Below are 17,203 nucleotides of genomic sequence, written 5' to 3'. Positions count from 1 at the left end.
TTCTTATGCACGTCATAATTATTAAAAAAAAATGCTTTTTTGATTTGATATCCCTTGTTGCAAATTACAATAGTTACCTATACTTGCTCCATTTATAAAAAATAGGTAATAATAAAATTGCAGTACCTAATGAAATTGATTTTCCTTATTTAAAGTTACGTATTGATCATACATTTTTTACAAGATCCAAACAAAGAGTTTATTCGTCCCGAATACGTCTGGGAATCCCTCGCCTCTACTGTACTCACAGTATAAAAGCAAGTAACTCTCTCAATCGAAATCATTCGTGCCACAGAGCAAATAATCACTACGTCTTTAATTCAGGCTTCAGGTTTAACGAAAAAAAAATAGAAATGGAAAAAATATTATTTGTTTTTCTTGCATTCGCTTTTGTATCACAGATCAATGCAAAGACATTTCAAAGATGCGAATTGGTTCAGGCGCTCAGGAGTCAAGGCTTCGATGAAGCAAAATTGAGAGATTGTAAGTATTTTGTACTTTTTTTAAATCAACTTTTAAATGAATATGTACTATGTCTTGGACTGATGACTATTATTACGTAAAGATTCTAAATTTCATGTATTTTTGCAAGTGTATTGAGCATACATCATAATATAGTCGAATTGATGTGGGTACCCAATAGTCGTACTTGTAACTTAATGGCACTTCCATGACCCTCTGTTTCCCTACTAACTACGTAATGGACTTGTCGTTCGTGGAGTAACATATTTGCTACTAACGGACTGTTCCAATATGAAGAACTAAATATTTCATAGAAATTACGCGCTAAGGTGCTCTGATATCCTAATTCTCAGAAACGCATAAGACGTGATCATCATAGTATATTTTACATAGTTTTTTATTGTGTGTAGACTACATTTAGCATATTTCATTAGGGGTGTTGGCTGACCTAAAGGTTGAGGATGGTTAGGGCAATTCGAAACTTACCAGGGAGCCATTTGAGTCTGGAGGCGTGCAGAAGCTATTCCTGTGCGCCTAGATGGGGTTCCGATTGGAATCAAGCTGGGGATTGGAAGAATGCGGTAGCGTTACCATGGTCTCAGCGATATGTTTGAAGAGCAATAGCAGTTAGGTTTTTTAGCCAGTAAGATTGTAGCGATTCTGGAGTCTAAAGATTCACTTGACGTTAAAAAAAAGTGATTTGGTTACATGATTGCCATTCTAGTCACGTAAAAATATCCCCAACTATGGGGTAATGGATGTAAGAGAGTAGTATCTCTCAGGTAGACCATCAGTTTGTATGTTCCAATATCATAAGCAAAGTACTTTGAAGTTATGGTACTTTTTTGTCTACGCAGGGGTGTGCTTGGTTGAGAACGAGAGCGGTCGTAAGACGGACTTAGTCGGGAAGCCAAATAAGAATGGATCCAGGGATTATGGCCTGTTCCAGATTAACGATAAGTACTGGTGTAGTAAGACCTCTACAGCCGGCAAGGACTGTAACATTACGTGTTCCCGTAAGTAAATATAATTATATTACAATATAGCAAAGCTATTACCACAGATAACATAATATATGTAATATTACTATTACTCATTAAACGATGACAAACGTACATAGCAATTGTTGTTCATGCAGGGGATTTACATTTAATGTTTGACATAGACCCGTTATAGAGTATACAATGTAAATAAACTGGATTTTATAGAGTTCCTTGCCAGTTCTTTTCAATTGAATCTGTATATTGAATTGGACAGTAAGAAAAAATATTAATACCTACAAAAAACTTGGCGTTCATAAGCGGCTAAAATGTTATAACTGATTTTTTATTTAGGTTTTTTGTACGGATATGTATACATATTTGTTAATAAACGAATATGTAATGATGCATTAATGATATATCTCAGCTAGCAGGATACCAATAGTGGAAGAAGATAGAATAAAAATGAATTTAGGTCAATTATCATTTCATGACATTTTACAATAATTTAATTAGGTCTGATTGATTTAGAAAGTACTTATTAATTTTATGTACTGTGTACTTATTATATTTATGTGTATATAATATATTTTTTTATATTTAATTAGATGTTTAATATATAATATTCTCGTGTCACAGTATTAGTTATTATTATTATTATCAGTTTTTGTTACAAACAAATTGTTTTTCTTCGAAACGGCTTGACCGATCCTAGAGACTTTTTTTGTGTATATTTAGTAGGTCTGAGAATTTTATGATTCTGCCTTAAAAATCCATACAACTAAAAATTTTCACCTTTCTATTTCTAATAAGATTATTTATATCGCAAAATAATGTTTGCCGACAACTAGTTTTATATAAAAAGTTATAATTTTATTTTCAGAACTCCTAACCGATGACATCACCGTTGCGTCTAAATGCGCCAAGAAAGTATACAAACGTCATCAGTTCATGGCCTGGTACGGTTGGCGTAACCACTGCCAAAACAAACCGCTTCCTGACATCAGCAAATGCTAGTCTGCGTATAGAAGAAATGCTATACAATATTAATAAAAACATTGTAAAATATATGTAACTATATAATAATAGTAAAAAAAAATTAAAGGAAAGCTTGCCTATCTCTTCATCCAATGAAATATATATGTATAATTACATTTTTACGCAACAGTACAATTGAATGATTCTTGTATTACAGGATAGGTCATACATATCTTACAATTGTTTCAATATAAGCAAACAAAGAAACCTATATATTTAAAACAAGAAATTTGAGAACCAGTAATTTGTGTCAGATTACATATTATATCATGTTTTTCGCTTTTCATAAATACATAGATTTCAATAGGTAGATTACTTCCGATTCTACTACACATTCCTTAATAGACATTATTACATGGTATAAAACAAAGTCGCTGTCGCTGTCTGTCCGTCCCTATGTATGCTTAAATCTTTAAAACTACGCAACGGATTTTGAAGCGGTTTTTTTAATAGATAGACTGAATCAACAGGAAGGTTTATATATATAATGCATGCACACTCGTGCGAAGCGGCGGCGAGTAGCAAATTTTATATAAATGTATTAATTACTAGCTGTGGCCGCGGTTTCACCCGTGTAACATTTATGGTCTATGTGTTTTTAAATTTGATGTTGAATATATAGAATAAGTAGCCTTTGCGTGCAAGAGGAACAAACATCCATCCATCATCTGTCTAAACGTTAGCCAGTTGGCATTATCTCTGGCTTTTCCACAGGTGGTAATTATGAATGTATATCCTTACTAATATTATAAATGCGAAAGTAACTCTGTCTGTCTGTCTCGCTTTCACGCCAAAACTACTGAACCGATTTAAACGAAATTTGGTACACAGATAGTCTAGACCCTGAGAAAGGACATAGGCTACTTTTGAATGCGATAGAAAGTTTATAAGGGGTTGAAAGAGTTATGTATGGAAGTGTCGTCATTTTTGAAGATGAAACGATGAAACTTTTTCATTTGGCTTTTATCGGGTTAGGTCATTAAATATTTTTTCATTATTTGGTCAAGGTCACTAATTTCGCGGACGAAGTCGCGGGTACAGCTAGTATTATATATAATTATTTAAATAGGTAAGTACCTGTTACTTAAAAGATTCGTTAGATTAGAGAGAGAAGGATTGTTCGTAATGTGAACAAGTTACTCCATCGCTAGCAATGTACCAAGTCAGGTTGACCTCCAAACGGCTTCGTGATAAATACCCGGTGAATTTGTCACGTTGGGCTAACTGATTTAACCTCACATATACATAGAGAACACTTAGACCAATACAAATACTCATACTCATAGCATAGCAATCTAAACTAGACACTAAACCACCGAGTCCATGTCAAAATACCGTCATAGTAAATTATAGGCTATGCTATGATACTTTGATCTTCAGGAAGGGCGTCATGTTGACGTATATATACTACGATTGTCTCAGTCCCTTAGGTGGGCCGAAAGAAAATTTGCTATTCTATAATAGTAACATAAAAAAACTACCGACTAACTTACTAACTAATAGTAATATTATTATCTGTTGTTATAATAAGTTCAGGAGTTCGGACACGAGACGCCTACAGTTGTCTTGTTTCTCTTCATCGTTTACTTGGTTACAAAAACTTTTTAATTCGCCTTCATTCTCAGATTCTTATGTCGAAATAGTTATAACGTAATTAGATATATGTACTTCAAATTAATTGAAATAATAAATATAGGTAGACTATTATGTCTACCCTTAAATTATATAATTAGTAGGTAATAGGTAAATATTATTATCTACTTATTACCTACTATTATTACGGGTAAATAATGCGAGCAGCGCAGGACCGATCGTCGTGGAGATCTTTGGGGGAGGCCTATGTCCAGCAGTGGACGTCTTCCGGGCTGCGATGATGATGATGAAGAATATGTCATTTTAAAAATCTAATGTAAACTTTCGGGGGGAAGGGGATGTTAATAATGTGGACTAGTAACCCTATTGCCAGCAATGTACCATAGTAGATTGACCTCCACGCAGTTCACCCTGGAAATCACCGTAATAAATTCCTTATGAATTTACCACGATGGGTTAACTGATCTTGCTCATCTTATCATCCTCCAAGTAACCCTATTACTAGCAATATACCATATTAAGTGACCTCCAAGCAGTGCCTGGAAACCATTATATTAAATTCCTTATGAATTTACCACGATGGGTTAACTGATCTTACTTATCTTATCATCCTCCTCTGGTGCCCCGCCAGCGTAAACCATTAATGTAGACCCGTGTACCATTCCATAATCATCCGTTAAAAAATATGCGAGTACGTATTATAGGTACTTGAAGTAACTAACATCAGTTCAGAAATCTCAGACTTATCATTGTAATAAAAAATATTATTAATACATAACAAGTACATACGTAAGTGAACAATTCCCCTACTTTTCATTTAAATCATTTCTGTGTTGCTGTTTGGACGGGTCACGGCGGGTTTATCGATATATTGACTGTAATAAAAAATGGATAAATTAATATTAATTGTTATTGTTACTCTCGCGTTCACATCCTATGTCAACGCGAAGACGTTTACAAGATGTGGACTGGTTGGAGCACTGAGGAGTCAAGGTTTTGATGAGGCTAACCTGAGAGATTGTAAGTAATTTTTAATAGTTTTTGTTTATGAGTTGCATTAAGGAATCTATTTTTATACGATTGAAGTTTTTTTAATACTTAACTGGCCTGTGAAACAAGTCAACGGCCTTGGAAAGTCATAACCGTCGCCTATACACATCACAACATTTATAACACTAGTGATATCATCATGCATTGCCATTTTTGAGGACTGAGTTGTCTAGCTCCCGTATGCTAGTATTGCTGTCATTTATACCTACCAGAATACAGCTTGCACAGAAAGCTGCTTAATGACATAAATAAGTACGACAGAGGCAACCGAATAGATGACTTTGATCAAAGTCTACATTTTTTTTGTATTAAGATATAGAATAACATTTGCTATTATAGCTTTAGGACTATATCATGTGGAAACTTCAATACAGTTTACTTAATTAACTTAAAATGTATTTTTTTTGTGAAATCTTCTTTAAAGGTTTAAATTTAAAGTCTAGTTATATTTGGCTTAAATCTAGTAAAGCTATTCTTAGTTTGAGACTAGATGGCACTATGTAAGTTGTCCACATTTATTTATTTTTCCATATCTCGATATTACCCATACTAATATTATAAAATACGAAAGTTTGTTTATTACATTATCACTATACACGTGAACAGATCTTAATTAAATTTGACGTGTAGATATCACGAAGACATACAGATGCTGTTTTTTATCTATCTACCTATCTACGAGAATTAAAGTTTGTTCAAAAAATTAGCTACAGAAAATTAAAGCAACTGACCCATTGACATAAATTTGCAGTCGGAATCATTGCAAAAGATCGTACACGCTTTGTTAAAGTCAAAATCAGAACCATTTATTGATATAGCACCTTTCGGTTACCTATGTTATAAGGATTTTTCGTTAAGCATATACTGAGAAAAGGTTTTTTGTAAAAAACGATAATCAGTTGTGTGAATGCAAAGCAGTGGGAATCCCTGCTAGTTTGTTATCAGGTATTTACACAATTTGATTAGCAGGACCTCTATAGGTCAATTAATTCAAAAATGATAAAAATATGTAAAAGGCTATCACAGTATAGTGTATATTTATATTGATAATTCACTGTATTTACCATTAATAACAGTAAAAAGTAACCTATCTATTAATGTAGTATATGATATATCTGCATATCAAATTTCTTAAGAATTAATCCAGTAGTGAACGAATTACAAATATTCATCCATTCATGTACAAAAAAGTCACATTTATATGTAATATATATCTAATTAGGAAATAAAATATTAATTTTAATCGATTTTCGTAATAGGATTTTTTAGTTTCATATATAAGAGGTGTTTATATATACATATGTCGTGAAAAGTATTTTATTTATTTAAATTAATCGGTTTACCAGTCAATCATAAATAGTGAGTAATAAGAAAATAAATAGTAAAAAATAATAGAATAATCGTTCGAATATTGGTGTAAATTGTGTTTTCTACATCTGAATGTAGAACCAACATCATCATAGAATTGAAAATCTAAACACATGACATACATACAAACATTGCCTCTTTGTAATAGGTAAATACCGGTCCTACAGATCCGATTAAAAAAATTATTTTAGTGTTGGCTAGCCCATTTTTCAAGGAACGCTATTAAACATCCCGATATCATCAATGTGTGCGAATGCGATGGCTCCATATTGCAAAACCCGTTTTTGTAAAGCAGACATTGTTGAGGGGGTCAGCTAGTATACAATAGATATAGAAAGTAATAGATATAAAAATGTCTAAGAAAGAATTCTTATATGTGTATAAAATAAAAGTAAAAATACAAAAATATAGTGTAGCATAGTATACTCCCTAAGATAGACATAATAGTATATTCTGGTTCATTTTGTTATGTATGAAGTAATATAATAAAAAAATTATGTCTTAATAAAGCTGTAACTAGTCTGGTCAACGGGGTCATTGTAAAATAAAAAAAAAAGTGAGATGAAGTGTTCGGGTATTTAAGCGATGGATACTATTTCCATCAGCTCTCTCATAAACAGTAGTACCGTCAGTTTGTATGTTAAAGTTATTATACATCCATCCACTAGGGGTATGCCTGGTTGAAAGCGAGAGCAGTCGCAGGACGGACGTAGTCGGGAAGCCAAATAAAGATGGATCCAGGGACTACGGCCTATTCCAGATTAACGATCGATACTGGTGTAGTAACACCTCTACAGCCGGGAAGGACTGTAACATTACGTGTTCCCGTAAGTAAAAAATAAACAAGGTATAACCACAGATGAGATAATATTACATAGATTATGTTATCTGTGGTATAACATAGAGAGTAATAAAAACAAGTATAAGTTAAAATATTGTCATCACAATAAAATCACATATATAAGATAACATAAATAAAATTAATAGAATCAAACTAGCGGTTTAGCTTTACTTCTTACGGTCGCGAGTTCGATTTCTCGCATGGCACAAACATTTATATTCATGAGTATTTGTATCGGTCTGAGTGTTTTCAATGTATTAGTTGTCTAGTACCCATAACACAAGCTGTGCTTAGCGTGGCACTAGATGATACCATTTATCCAGGTTGATTATTATTGTTATTATTATATTATCATTATTATATATGTTGGTACTTATATATTAATACATGGGGAGATAGACTGTGAGTAATGAGGATTAAATAAACAACTGTACCAGTCGAGTGTTATGTGAGTATTTCTCAAGTGCTAGCTAACCGAATCAGACGGTATCTACAGACAGTGATAATAAAATTGTTCGCTCATAAACAGCAAAGAAGTATATGATTATATTATTTTAATTGTGAATTTTAATAGTATTATACATATGGCTACTAAATGTTCGTACGCCAACCCAACCTCTAGCGGTCCCACCGGAAAATGAAGAGTTTTAAATTTCTGACGAAATCATTACGATTAGCTTACCTATTTATCTAATTTTATGCTCACCACACCATCTTTCACTAATATATTGTTAACGTAATCTGGAACACTATTTTATCATAATCCAATATAAAAAGTACCTACAGTAGGAACAGAATAATAAACCGTAAATAACCGTAATAATATACCGTAGCGAACAGAAATAATAATAGAATATTTTCAAAATGTTAAAAAATGATGTTTTCTTCCAGAACTCTTGACTGATGACATCACCGTTGCCTCTAAATGCGCTAAGAAGATATACAAACGTCATCGGTTCCTGGCCTGGCGCGGTTGGACCAAACACTGCCAAAACAAACCGCTCCCTGACATCAGCAACTGCTAGAACATGGTCACAACAGAATAAATGAAATATATTTAAATTCTCTATTTATTTTATCATGATTCCAAATAATGGCGTCTCGATATTTCTCTAAAGCTATTTCTAAAACTGTAATATCATTATAAACTTTTAAATTACTAGCGGTCCATCTCGACTTCGCACGTATGCATTACGAATCTTTGATTTTCCTGGCTTGTTCTATACTTTAACAAGCATGCATTATACATTCTTCTGGAATAACTATCTATTGCTGACAACTGCATTACAATCCGTTGCGTAATTTAAACGATATAAGTGAACAGATAGCGACTTTGTTTTATACTATGTAAAGATATTTGTGGCGAAAACTTTATTGTTTGTTAGTTGACCCCGCCACGTAATATTATTATTTGTAAACTATATTCAGATATTTCACTTCAATCGGAAATAAAATGCCTAAATACAAAATTTTAAGTGAAGTTTACCATAATACATTAGTGAAAACCACATCCAAATTAGTTAGTGTTTCTGAAATAAGTACGCACAAAGCGCAGCGACAAACAGACAAAAACTCTACCAACAAATTTTTGGGTTCTTCAATCAATTATTTCAGTTTTCTCATAAATATTTCATGTACAGACAGCGACAAGTTACATTTTTATTATATGTATAGATTTAAGTCATCTGCACTTCCACACAGAGTAAAGTACCTACTCTCAAATATATATTTATTTAAACGTTTATAACCAGCAGGGTCATGAAAACACATAATGAAACGTAGACTAAGCAACATTATTTTTCGCATAAAAAACATCGCAGTCGGAGGTGTTAAGCTCATTACAGCTTGAACCATTAGTGTTAGGTGCTTACTCACTCGTTTTTAGGTTATGCGGTTTCTAGTGGATATTTTGCTTTCATACGAAGAGAATTTTAGTAAAATATGTTCCACAAACATGTTAAAAACATAGTAAAAAAAGTAGTAGGTATAATTTCAGTAATAGTTATTTTAAATAAAACAAAATCTTATGTATATAAAAAATATATGTATGAAAATGAATAAAATAAGAATTATTTTAGTTTCATTAATTAATCTACTCTAGTACCTTTTGGGTCCAAGTGTTAGGCGAAAATATAAAAAGTAAAGAAAATTATTTGTTAAATTGTTAAAGAAAATCTATTTTAATAGCACATTTCAAATAGCATAATGATGATGTTCATTTTATTTATTTGGCCCATATTATAAAAACCTTACAGATTAACATACATATAAAATAATAATAAAATATAAATTGCCTCTGTGGTCACGGCACTGATGACGGCTATCTGCCATGGTAGCGCAGACACATCACCCCCTTCAGGCCGTAGTTTTCCTTTATGAAAGTGGGCAATATGTTGGTGGGGACCCGGGGTAAAAACGGCTCTTGTGACTCTACTTCAGGACCCTTAATGTCAGATTATTCCTGATCGATACATAGTCGACAATGTCCCGCTATTTAAGTCAAATTTGTATTTTGATTGTAAAAAGAGTTTAGTATCAAAATGATCATATTACTTAATTATCCACGTAATGTGCATATAAAAAGAGTCTAATTGAAACCACCCTCTTTTTGAAGTCGGTAGAAAGAATTGCTCCATATTCCACGCATGCGCGCCCCATCGACTCTGTGCCCGAGTGAGCCACATTGCAGTTGTGTTGTGATGTTCGCGGTCGGATGGGCGGCGCGGGTTGGGCGCGCGGCGAAGCGCGCGTAGCCGACGACTCCGATTTTGAGACATTAAAATCCTTACTAGCATCTGAAGAAGGTTGGACGTTGGAGTACGAGAAAGAAGGAGTCAAAGTGTGGGCCGAGGACGCCGCACACGGTGCCCTAAGAACTGTAAAGGTCTGTTATATTTCTCTACTAAATAAATCTTTGACGTTATTTATTACACTCAATGATATATGTCAGCTTTTCTGCAACGAATTAACATTTTTTACTGGGTTAACAACTCGACCCCTTGCGTGTGAGCTCAAATAAGCCTTTGTTTACAGTCAGTTGTTGTGTACACGTATAAAATTATAATTGATTTTAATATTAAATGCGAAAGAACGCTAAATAAACATTTACCTGGTTAGGTTTGTTTAGGCCTGTCCTAATTTGGGACTGTGCTAGGGACAGTTGCTCTGCTTGTTTTCTTAATCAGAATATGTCCGCCCATCGGGCCAACTTGTACAAGATAAACTGACCTGTTTAAATTTTAATATCGTTCACAAATAATGCAAATAAAGCTCAGAGTGAGTACTTAAGAGTTGTTCTTTTAATAAAATTTACATGAACAAAAGAATGTGTTTGAATGAGTTTATCCATACTAATATTAAAAAGAGGAAAATTTATTGTTTGATGATTGTAAATTCGGTAATGAAACCAACGTGTGAAAAATACCAATTTAAATATTTGTAAGTGGACGCTACGGAAATTATTCACAAATTAGCAAAAGGATATAACTACAGTTCTATAGAGTAGATTAATATGTTAGTGTTATTTAAACATAGATAAAAAGTACTCATGGTTAATTTTAAATTCCCTTCGAAATATTGTAATACACAATTTTAAATAAATTTACATTCATATGTTCATATGTATCATATGAACATTTTAGTTCAATAGGTATATGGCATCTTAGATTATTTGTCTTGGTAATATAATGGACGTAAAAGAGAATTAATACTACTAATTTTTATTGCATTAATTAATAATTATATATTTTTTTATAATAATATCCTACGACTATTCACACAGCGCCATCTAGTCCCAAGTTAAACTGAACTTGTGTGGGACTAGTCGACAGATATAATACATAATACATAGATACTTGTCTTTATAAATATATATACATCGAAAACACCCACACCGATACAAACATACATGAATAGAAAATGTTTGTACCATGCGGTATCGAATTCGCAACCATCGGAAGTAAAGCGGTGTGATAAACTTCTGAACCAGCGAGGCCGTCTATATATTGTACGCTAAAATGCTAAATTCAAATAATAAAATAAGGACTGAACAAAGTAGGCAATTAAACATTTATGTGTCGTAATCAAAGATTAATGATATGGCCAATAGTAGAAGAGAAGTTAACTTCTTTTTATTCGTGATAAACGACCGCTCCTCAAGTTTTAATTAAAGTTTTCTATCGAACTTGTATAAAATTTCCCTTAAAGAAATCCAAAATTCACTTATTCAGCATTTAGTATGCTTAAAAGTAAAACTTGGTCGTTTTTTCCGCGTTACATTTTCATGAGTTACGCAGTAAAAATGAATGTTTAAAGAGATCCCACATTAAAACGGAAATGTTTAGACATTTTAATGGAACAGATTAACGTATATCTCAAGAATTCAATTTAAAAATCATATAGAATTACCACAGAGAAAAACATATTGCGCCGACCCCAAATAAATCCAAATCACAGGCTTTGTGTGAACCGCTTTGTTCAAATAGAAATTCAAATTAGAAAATCATTTATTCATGTAGCTCCAACTATTACCTTGCACGTTTGTCATTTAAGCAATTGTTTAGTGGGTTTTTTTTATTAATGGAGTGTGGCTATTACTGAATGCCAAAGAGAACCTAAAATGGATACGAGCAGCGCAGGACCGATCGTCGTGGAGATCTTTGGGGAAGGCCTTTGTTCAGCAGTGGACGTCTTCCAGGCTTAAAGGATGATGATGTTTATGAAAGAGAACCTGTAGCACTGCTACCTGCACCTACTGTGCTCGCCCTTTTTTAGAGTTCTCTGCCTAGGCCCGTCAGGGACTAGAATTAAAGGATATTTTTAGGAACAATAGTTTTTATCACTTCAGGATTGGTGTGTACGTTCCAAAGGAGATATTTCGTTTGACGCATGAGTGGGCTACAACCACATAGGATATGTAGTGGCGTTTCCTCTTCCGTTTAGAAAATCTGCAAATCTTTTTTAAACACAGCTCTAGGTTTGTCATATGTTTATTTAATTTGCAGTTACCAGTGAGGGCACTAGTCATTATGCATATATTGTTATTACTCAATAGCACTAGTCTATAAGAGTATTAATTAGAGTAGGATATCATTAAGGTTTTAGAATGTACTAATTCTGGTATTTCGTGCCAGTAATTTAGTGCTTCCTGCATAGTAGAAGGATTAAATATAATTAAATTAAAAAAGTTTGTTAATACAATTTACTTTTATGTTCGTATAGCATACATGATGAGTCTTTGAAAACCTGTGTTATGGTAAAAGATTAAATTAATTTCCTTTCAAGTACAGAATTTCTGTCTACTCTACTGAAACAAATTTAATTTAATTTCTCTTATATTATAAAGATTATTAAATTATCCTATTATGTTAAAATATTTTCTATATGATTAAGGTTATAATAGAATGTCTTAATAGCTGAAAGAACAATAACATATTAAATTAAACCTACAGTGATTCCTTATTAGTTTATATTGATAATAATAAAAATTTTGAATAATCTGTTATTATATACAAATATACTGTTTGTCGCGACTACGTCTGCTTTATTGTTTTTACGTAGTTTTATTGTTTTTTTAGTTGTCTTATACAATCCATTTTCATGTATAATTTATATATTATAAATCTATCTAATACCTGTTCTGCTGTTTGCTGTTGTCTAGTTATTTAAAATATTTTTTATGCTTTTGTATAGTTCTTATGCGTGAATGTATGTAGATCTACACACTGGTAAATTCCTTTGTATCTTTGATAATATAATGTAAGTGATGAATGTATAAGGTATTGAATTTTTTTAAATTTATTATTATTTAAATACATAATAGAGATACTCTTTGAAACTTTATACCTTATTTATATTTCGTTGAATGTAGGTACATTTACATCTTATATATACTTCAGTTTCATTTATATTTCGACCTTGAGTCCTTGATATACTTGAATGTACATATCTAGTACAGTTTCATGGGTATCGACATAAGGCCTTAGATATAATATGTGCATTAAATGTATATATATTTCGTTTTCTGATACAAATGAAACACAAAGACTTGTAGACTGAGTAGGCGCCACGCCTACGCTACGAACGCGTAGATAGTCTCGGCGTTGAAGAAAGTGTACAGTGTAATTGTATCTGTGTATTACAATATATGTACATTGTACAAGCTGTGAATAAACCATAAGTGTTATACATTCTGTGGCCTTGCTTACCACGGTTTTTTAGTAGATACAGTATAAGGGTGGTGCTTGTTAGGCAAATGGTAGGTACAACGTTTGAGTGTATACTGTCTGTTTATTGTAATAATCAATCCTTATATACTACTTACTTACAACAGTTGCATTAGCCTTTTCATTACATAGTATAAAACAAAGTTGCTGTCGCTGTCTGTCCGTCCCTATGTAAATAGAAATATTAATATTAATAAATATTTTAATACAAATATTATATCAGCGAATTATTTTTTTATTTTTCTAGTACTTACATATTTTTTTGTGAGATAAAATTAAAAACAATGTACCGAGTTAACAAATAACAGAAAAATCGATAAGCGATAGAGATCGTAACCTTGCCATTCTTATGGAAGAGTCTCTCAACGTCCTACTTGAACCTTTTAAAAATATTAAGAACCCTGTTTAAAGTGTTCTGCCAATATTGTTTCTAGGCGCATTTTTTTAAATATTCTATACAAACCTATACCCCTATTATATAAGTAGGAATGTCGCGGATAAAATTTGAAGAACAATCTCTTATAGCTTATTATTTATCTCTTTATCTTAACGTCACCTTACGTCTTCTATCTGTCATCTTAGTTGGTAGGAAAAATGTTTTACAATATTCGTATTTTACGGGTGTATATGTCACAAAATTTAACCTCCAATCAATAACGTTTATTTCCGTTTTCATATATAATTTATCGATTATAGATGTACATAATTAATATACATACGTACATAATAGGGAGGAATGGAGGCAGACTCGCCCCCGCTAGGTTGGTTTCTAATATACCCAGCGAAATGCGGGCATACCAAGTGTTGCGTTAACAACAACATTAACAAAACCTAGGCTTACCACATGCAGTCGTGACGGTATTTAGTATTCATGTACATGACCAAAGAAACTAGATTAGAATATAATGTCTTTAATGCTAATTGTATGGGTACATTCATTTATAGTTGGTATCATCAATAGTTACACCCCAACGGATACAGGACTTTACAACTTAACTTAGATTTATCATTATATCTCAAATTTTTATTATTAAAACGTCATATATAATATTAAAAAAGCGAAAGTTTGTGACTATAGATGAATGTTTGTTACTCTTTCACGCAAAAACTACTGAACGGATTATTGATGAAACTTCACAGTAACATAGCTTATACATCAGAATAACATATAGGCTATAAATTTGACACGGGTGAAACCGCGGGTATAGCTTGTATTATTACATTTCTATGCTATTATGAAAGTGATATATCTACATATGTTGAAACACTCCATGTATAATAAGTATGAGTCATAAGACTCTACCTTATTATATATCTTAATCCTCATTATATGCAAATATATTACATACTTTTAATCATGTTTGATATAAATCGCTTATATCGTAAATTGGTTGTGAAAGCAAATGTGTGCTTATCTATATATTTGTTTCACCCATTGTTTTCTTTGGGAATATTGTGCTCCCTCCTGACTTTTTGATGCTCTCGAAAAAATCAATAATTTATTCAAAGGGGTCTTCGAAACGGCAATCCGCGCCTGTTGTGAAAACAAAATTTGTTTTCGGTCCCCACCTTTTTTTATACATTTGCATTATTTGCATGAATGCAATATATATATTATTTGACTCTGAATCTTTTTATTTATAGATTCAAATGAATATAGTAATAAAATCCGACAGTTATTAAAAAGCTAAATACTTATCATAATTGTTTAATAGAGTACACCTAATGTTTCTAGTAAATTGGTTTGTATAACTAGTATATACTAGTAGTATATACAAACCAATTTGTTATTTTGAGATATTATTTATATTATATCTTCACGACATTCTGTGCAATATCGGAAAGAAAATAAATTATCCTATATCGAACAACCAGCTCGACTTTGTAACTAGAGTACAGACCAGAGAGCAAAATCAACCTAAACCAATTATTGCTTGTTTTACTAATAAATATGTGAAGGAAAACTTCATAGCTGCTGCAAGATTGTTTATAAAGACTAGTCCACTATTACCAACATCACTGGGACTACATGGAACGCATAGAATATTTATTAATGATCACCTCACCAACACCAACAAAAACCTGTTATCCTCTGCCAAGAAAGTAGCTAAAGAGCGGGGTTTCAATTTGTATGGGTCAAAAATTGCAAGCTGTATGTTCGCAAAAATATTACATCTCCCGTGATACAAATAACCACGGAAAAAGACATATCAAAAATAGTTTAATATGTAAATACAGTGTGATTATCCTAAACTTTATATTGTTGATTATGTTGTTGTTATCTGTTTTGTTTTATAGAGTATATTGTATGTGTAGGCTGGTACTTATGTGTGGTGGTATGATTGCCCAAAATTCATTTTTCAATAATTTTAATTACTGTACGTGCTGGGGGAACACTGGTCGTATATTTGTAAAGGTTAAGGTCATAAATACTAAATTGAGTTGCAAAAAATATTATATAAACATCAAAATTTGGAACTTGTATGATTCTCTCTCGTTGATGGTATTTATGGAGCGGTCTCCACATTGTGGGATTGTTTCTTCGTTGAGACTTTATAATTATAATCAGCGTATTAAATTAAAAACATTACACATTGCTATATATTTAAAATTACATTATAAAAATGGCTTCTCTTAACCTATACTATCAAAACGTCCGTGGTTTGCGTTCAAAAACTGATGAACTGTACAGAATGGTTAGTCTCAATGAGTATGACGTCATAGCATTGACTGAAACCTGGCTCCTTGACAGTATATCTGATGCGGAACTTTTTGATGACCGCTACTTGGTTTGGAGGCGTGATCGAGACTATTTCCGCACGGGACAGAGTATGGGTGGTGGGGTTCTATTAGCAGTTAAACGAAATCTCACTGTTACTAATAGAATTAATTGGATTAGTTCAGCTGAAGATTTGTGGGTTACCATTACTTTACGTAATAAGCGCCCATCGGGCTCATGTAATATACATATCTGTACTGTTTATCTGATAAGTGAAGAGCAAGGCAACAGCTACAAAATGCAGTTGGACAACTTTATGGAGGGACTGAGTCGGTTGGTCTTATCACATGCCCTTGACAAATTCATGGTTTTAGGTGATTTCAATCTCCCAAATACAATTAGATGGGCAGAAAATGATGAACTTGATTTAAAACCTATATCAACATCTAATCAAGATCATTTAGTAAATTTTATTGATATTCTAACCATGTGCAATCTCACCCAATATAATAACAACTTTATAGTTGTGTTGTGTTGCATTATGATTATTCATAATGATCGATTGCTCGACCTGGTATTGTCCAATGACAGAGCGGTTGTACAGGCATGTGACACTCCACTTATTAAGGAAGATAGACACCATAAGTCCTTAAGCATACAAGTTAATTTCACTCAAATTCACATGCTTGTACAAGAACGTAGAACTAAGTACATGTATAATAGGGCTAGTTATGATCTTATATCAACTGCACTTGAGAGCGTTGACTGGGACGGCACTCTGTATAGTATTCCATTTCAAGATGCTGTGGATCTGTTTTATAGTCATCTTTATGAATCTCGTGATAAATTTGTGCCTCAAAAAACCATTACATCTAGGATCTACCCGCCATGGTACAACAACGCACTTAAAAAAATCCTAAAAGAGAAA

The 17,203-nt window shown here is 32.6% G+C and overlaps 3 protein-coding genes across 3 annotated transcripts in view; all 3 read left to right on the top strand.

Annotated features, from left to right (window-relative positions):
* The first annotated feature begins 272 nt into the window (after window positions 1–272).
* On the top strand, window positions 273–2,541 carry LOC131849388 (lysozyme). The gene is made up of 3 exons (XM_059199456.1): window positions 273–483; window positions 1,320–1,478; window positions 2,326–2,541. Exons 1-3 carry the CDS (start codon window positions 354–356, stop codon window positions 2,457–2,459), a joined length of 423 nt encoding a protein of 140 aa, XP_059055439.1. The 5' UTR covers window positions 273–353; the 3' UTR covers window positions 2,460–2,541.
* Window positions 2,542–4,909: 2,368 nt separating this feature from the next.
* LOC131849378 (lysozyme-like) lies at window positions 4,910–8,370 on the top strand. The gene is made up of 3 exons (XM_059199446.1): window positions 4,910–5,093; window positions 7,160–7,318; window positions 8,224–8,370. Exons 1-3 carry the CDS (start codon window positions 4,961–4,963, stop codon window positions 8,355–8,357), a joined length of 426 nt encoding a protein of 141 aa, XP_059055429.1. The 5' UTR covers window positions 4,910–4,960; the 3' UTR covers window positions 8,358–8,370.
* Window positions 8,371–10,043: 1,673 nt separating this feature from the next.
* The window catches only part of LOC131849444 (START domain-containing protein 10-like), a 46,298-nt gene continuing 39,138 nt past the window's right edge, over window positions 10,044–17,203 (top strand). The window contains exon 1 of the mRNA XM_059199523.1: window positions 10,044–10,216. Coding sequence (XP_059055506.1) covers window positions 10,046–10,216 — 171 coding nt within the window. The 5' untranslated portion in view covers window positions 10,044–10,045. The remainder of the gene's footprint in view (window positions 10,217–17,203) is intronic.

This window comes from Achroia grisella, unplaced genomic scaffold (assembly GCF_030625045.1).
Source record: "Achroia grisella isolate CSIRO2021 unplaced genomic scaffold, CSIRO_AGI_Agris_v1 utg642, whole genome shotgun sequence".
In the NCBI taxonomy this organism is placed as follows: domain Eukaryota; kingdom Metazoa; phylum Arthropoda; class Insecta; order Lepidoptera; family Pyralidae; genus Achroia; species Achroia grisella.
Note: the sequence above shows the minus strand (reverse complement) of the source record. Positions and strands in the feature narration are given on the sequence as shown.

What these genes read in the sequence shown, in the direction of transcription:
- LOC131849388 (XM_059199456.1), top strand. Translation starts at nt 354, where the DNA reads ATGGAAAAAATATTATTTGTTTTTCTTGCATTCGCTTTTGTATCACAG. An exon ending in TGAAGCAAAATTGAGAGATT is followed by an intron (nt 484 to 1,319) that starts GTAAGTATTTTG and finishes TTGTCTACGCAG; the next exon opens with GGGTGTGCTTGGTTGAGAAC. An exon ending in CTGTAACATTACGTGTTCCC is followed by an intron (nt 1,479 to 2,325) that starts GTAAGTAAATAT and finishes TTTTATTTTCAG; the next exon opens with AACTCCTAACCGATGACATC.
- LOC131849378 (XM_059199446.1), top strand. Translation starts at nt 4,961, where the DNA reads ATGGATAAATTAATATTAATTGTTATTGTTACTCTCGCGTTCACATCC. An exon ending in TGAGGCTAACCTGAGAGATT is followed by an intron (nt 5,094 to 7,159) that starts GTAAGTAATTTT and finishes TCCATCCACTAG; the next exon opens with GGGTATGCCTGGTTGAAAGC. An exon ending in CTGTAACATTACGTGTTCCC is followed by an intron (nt 7,319 to 8,223) that starts GTAAGTAAAAAA and finishes GTTTTCTTCCAG; the next exon opens with AACTCTTGACTGATGACATC.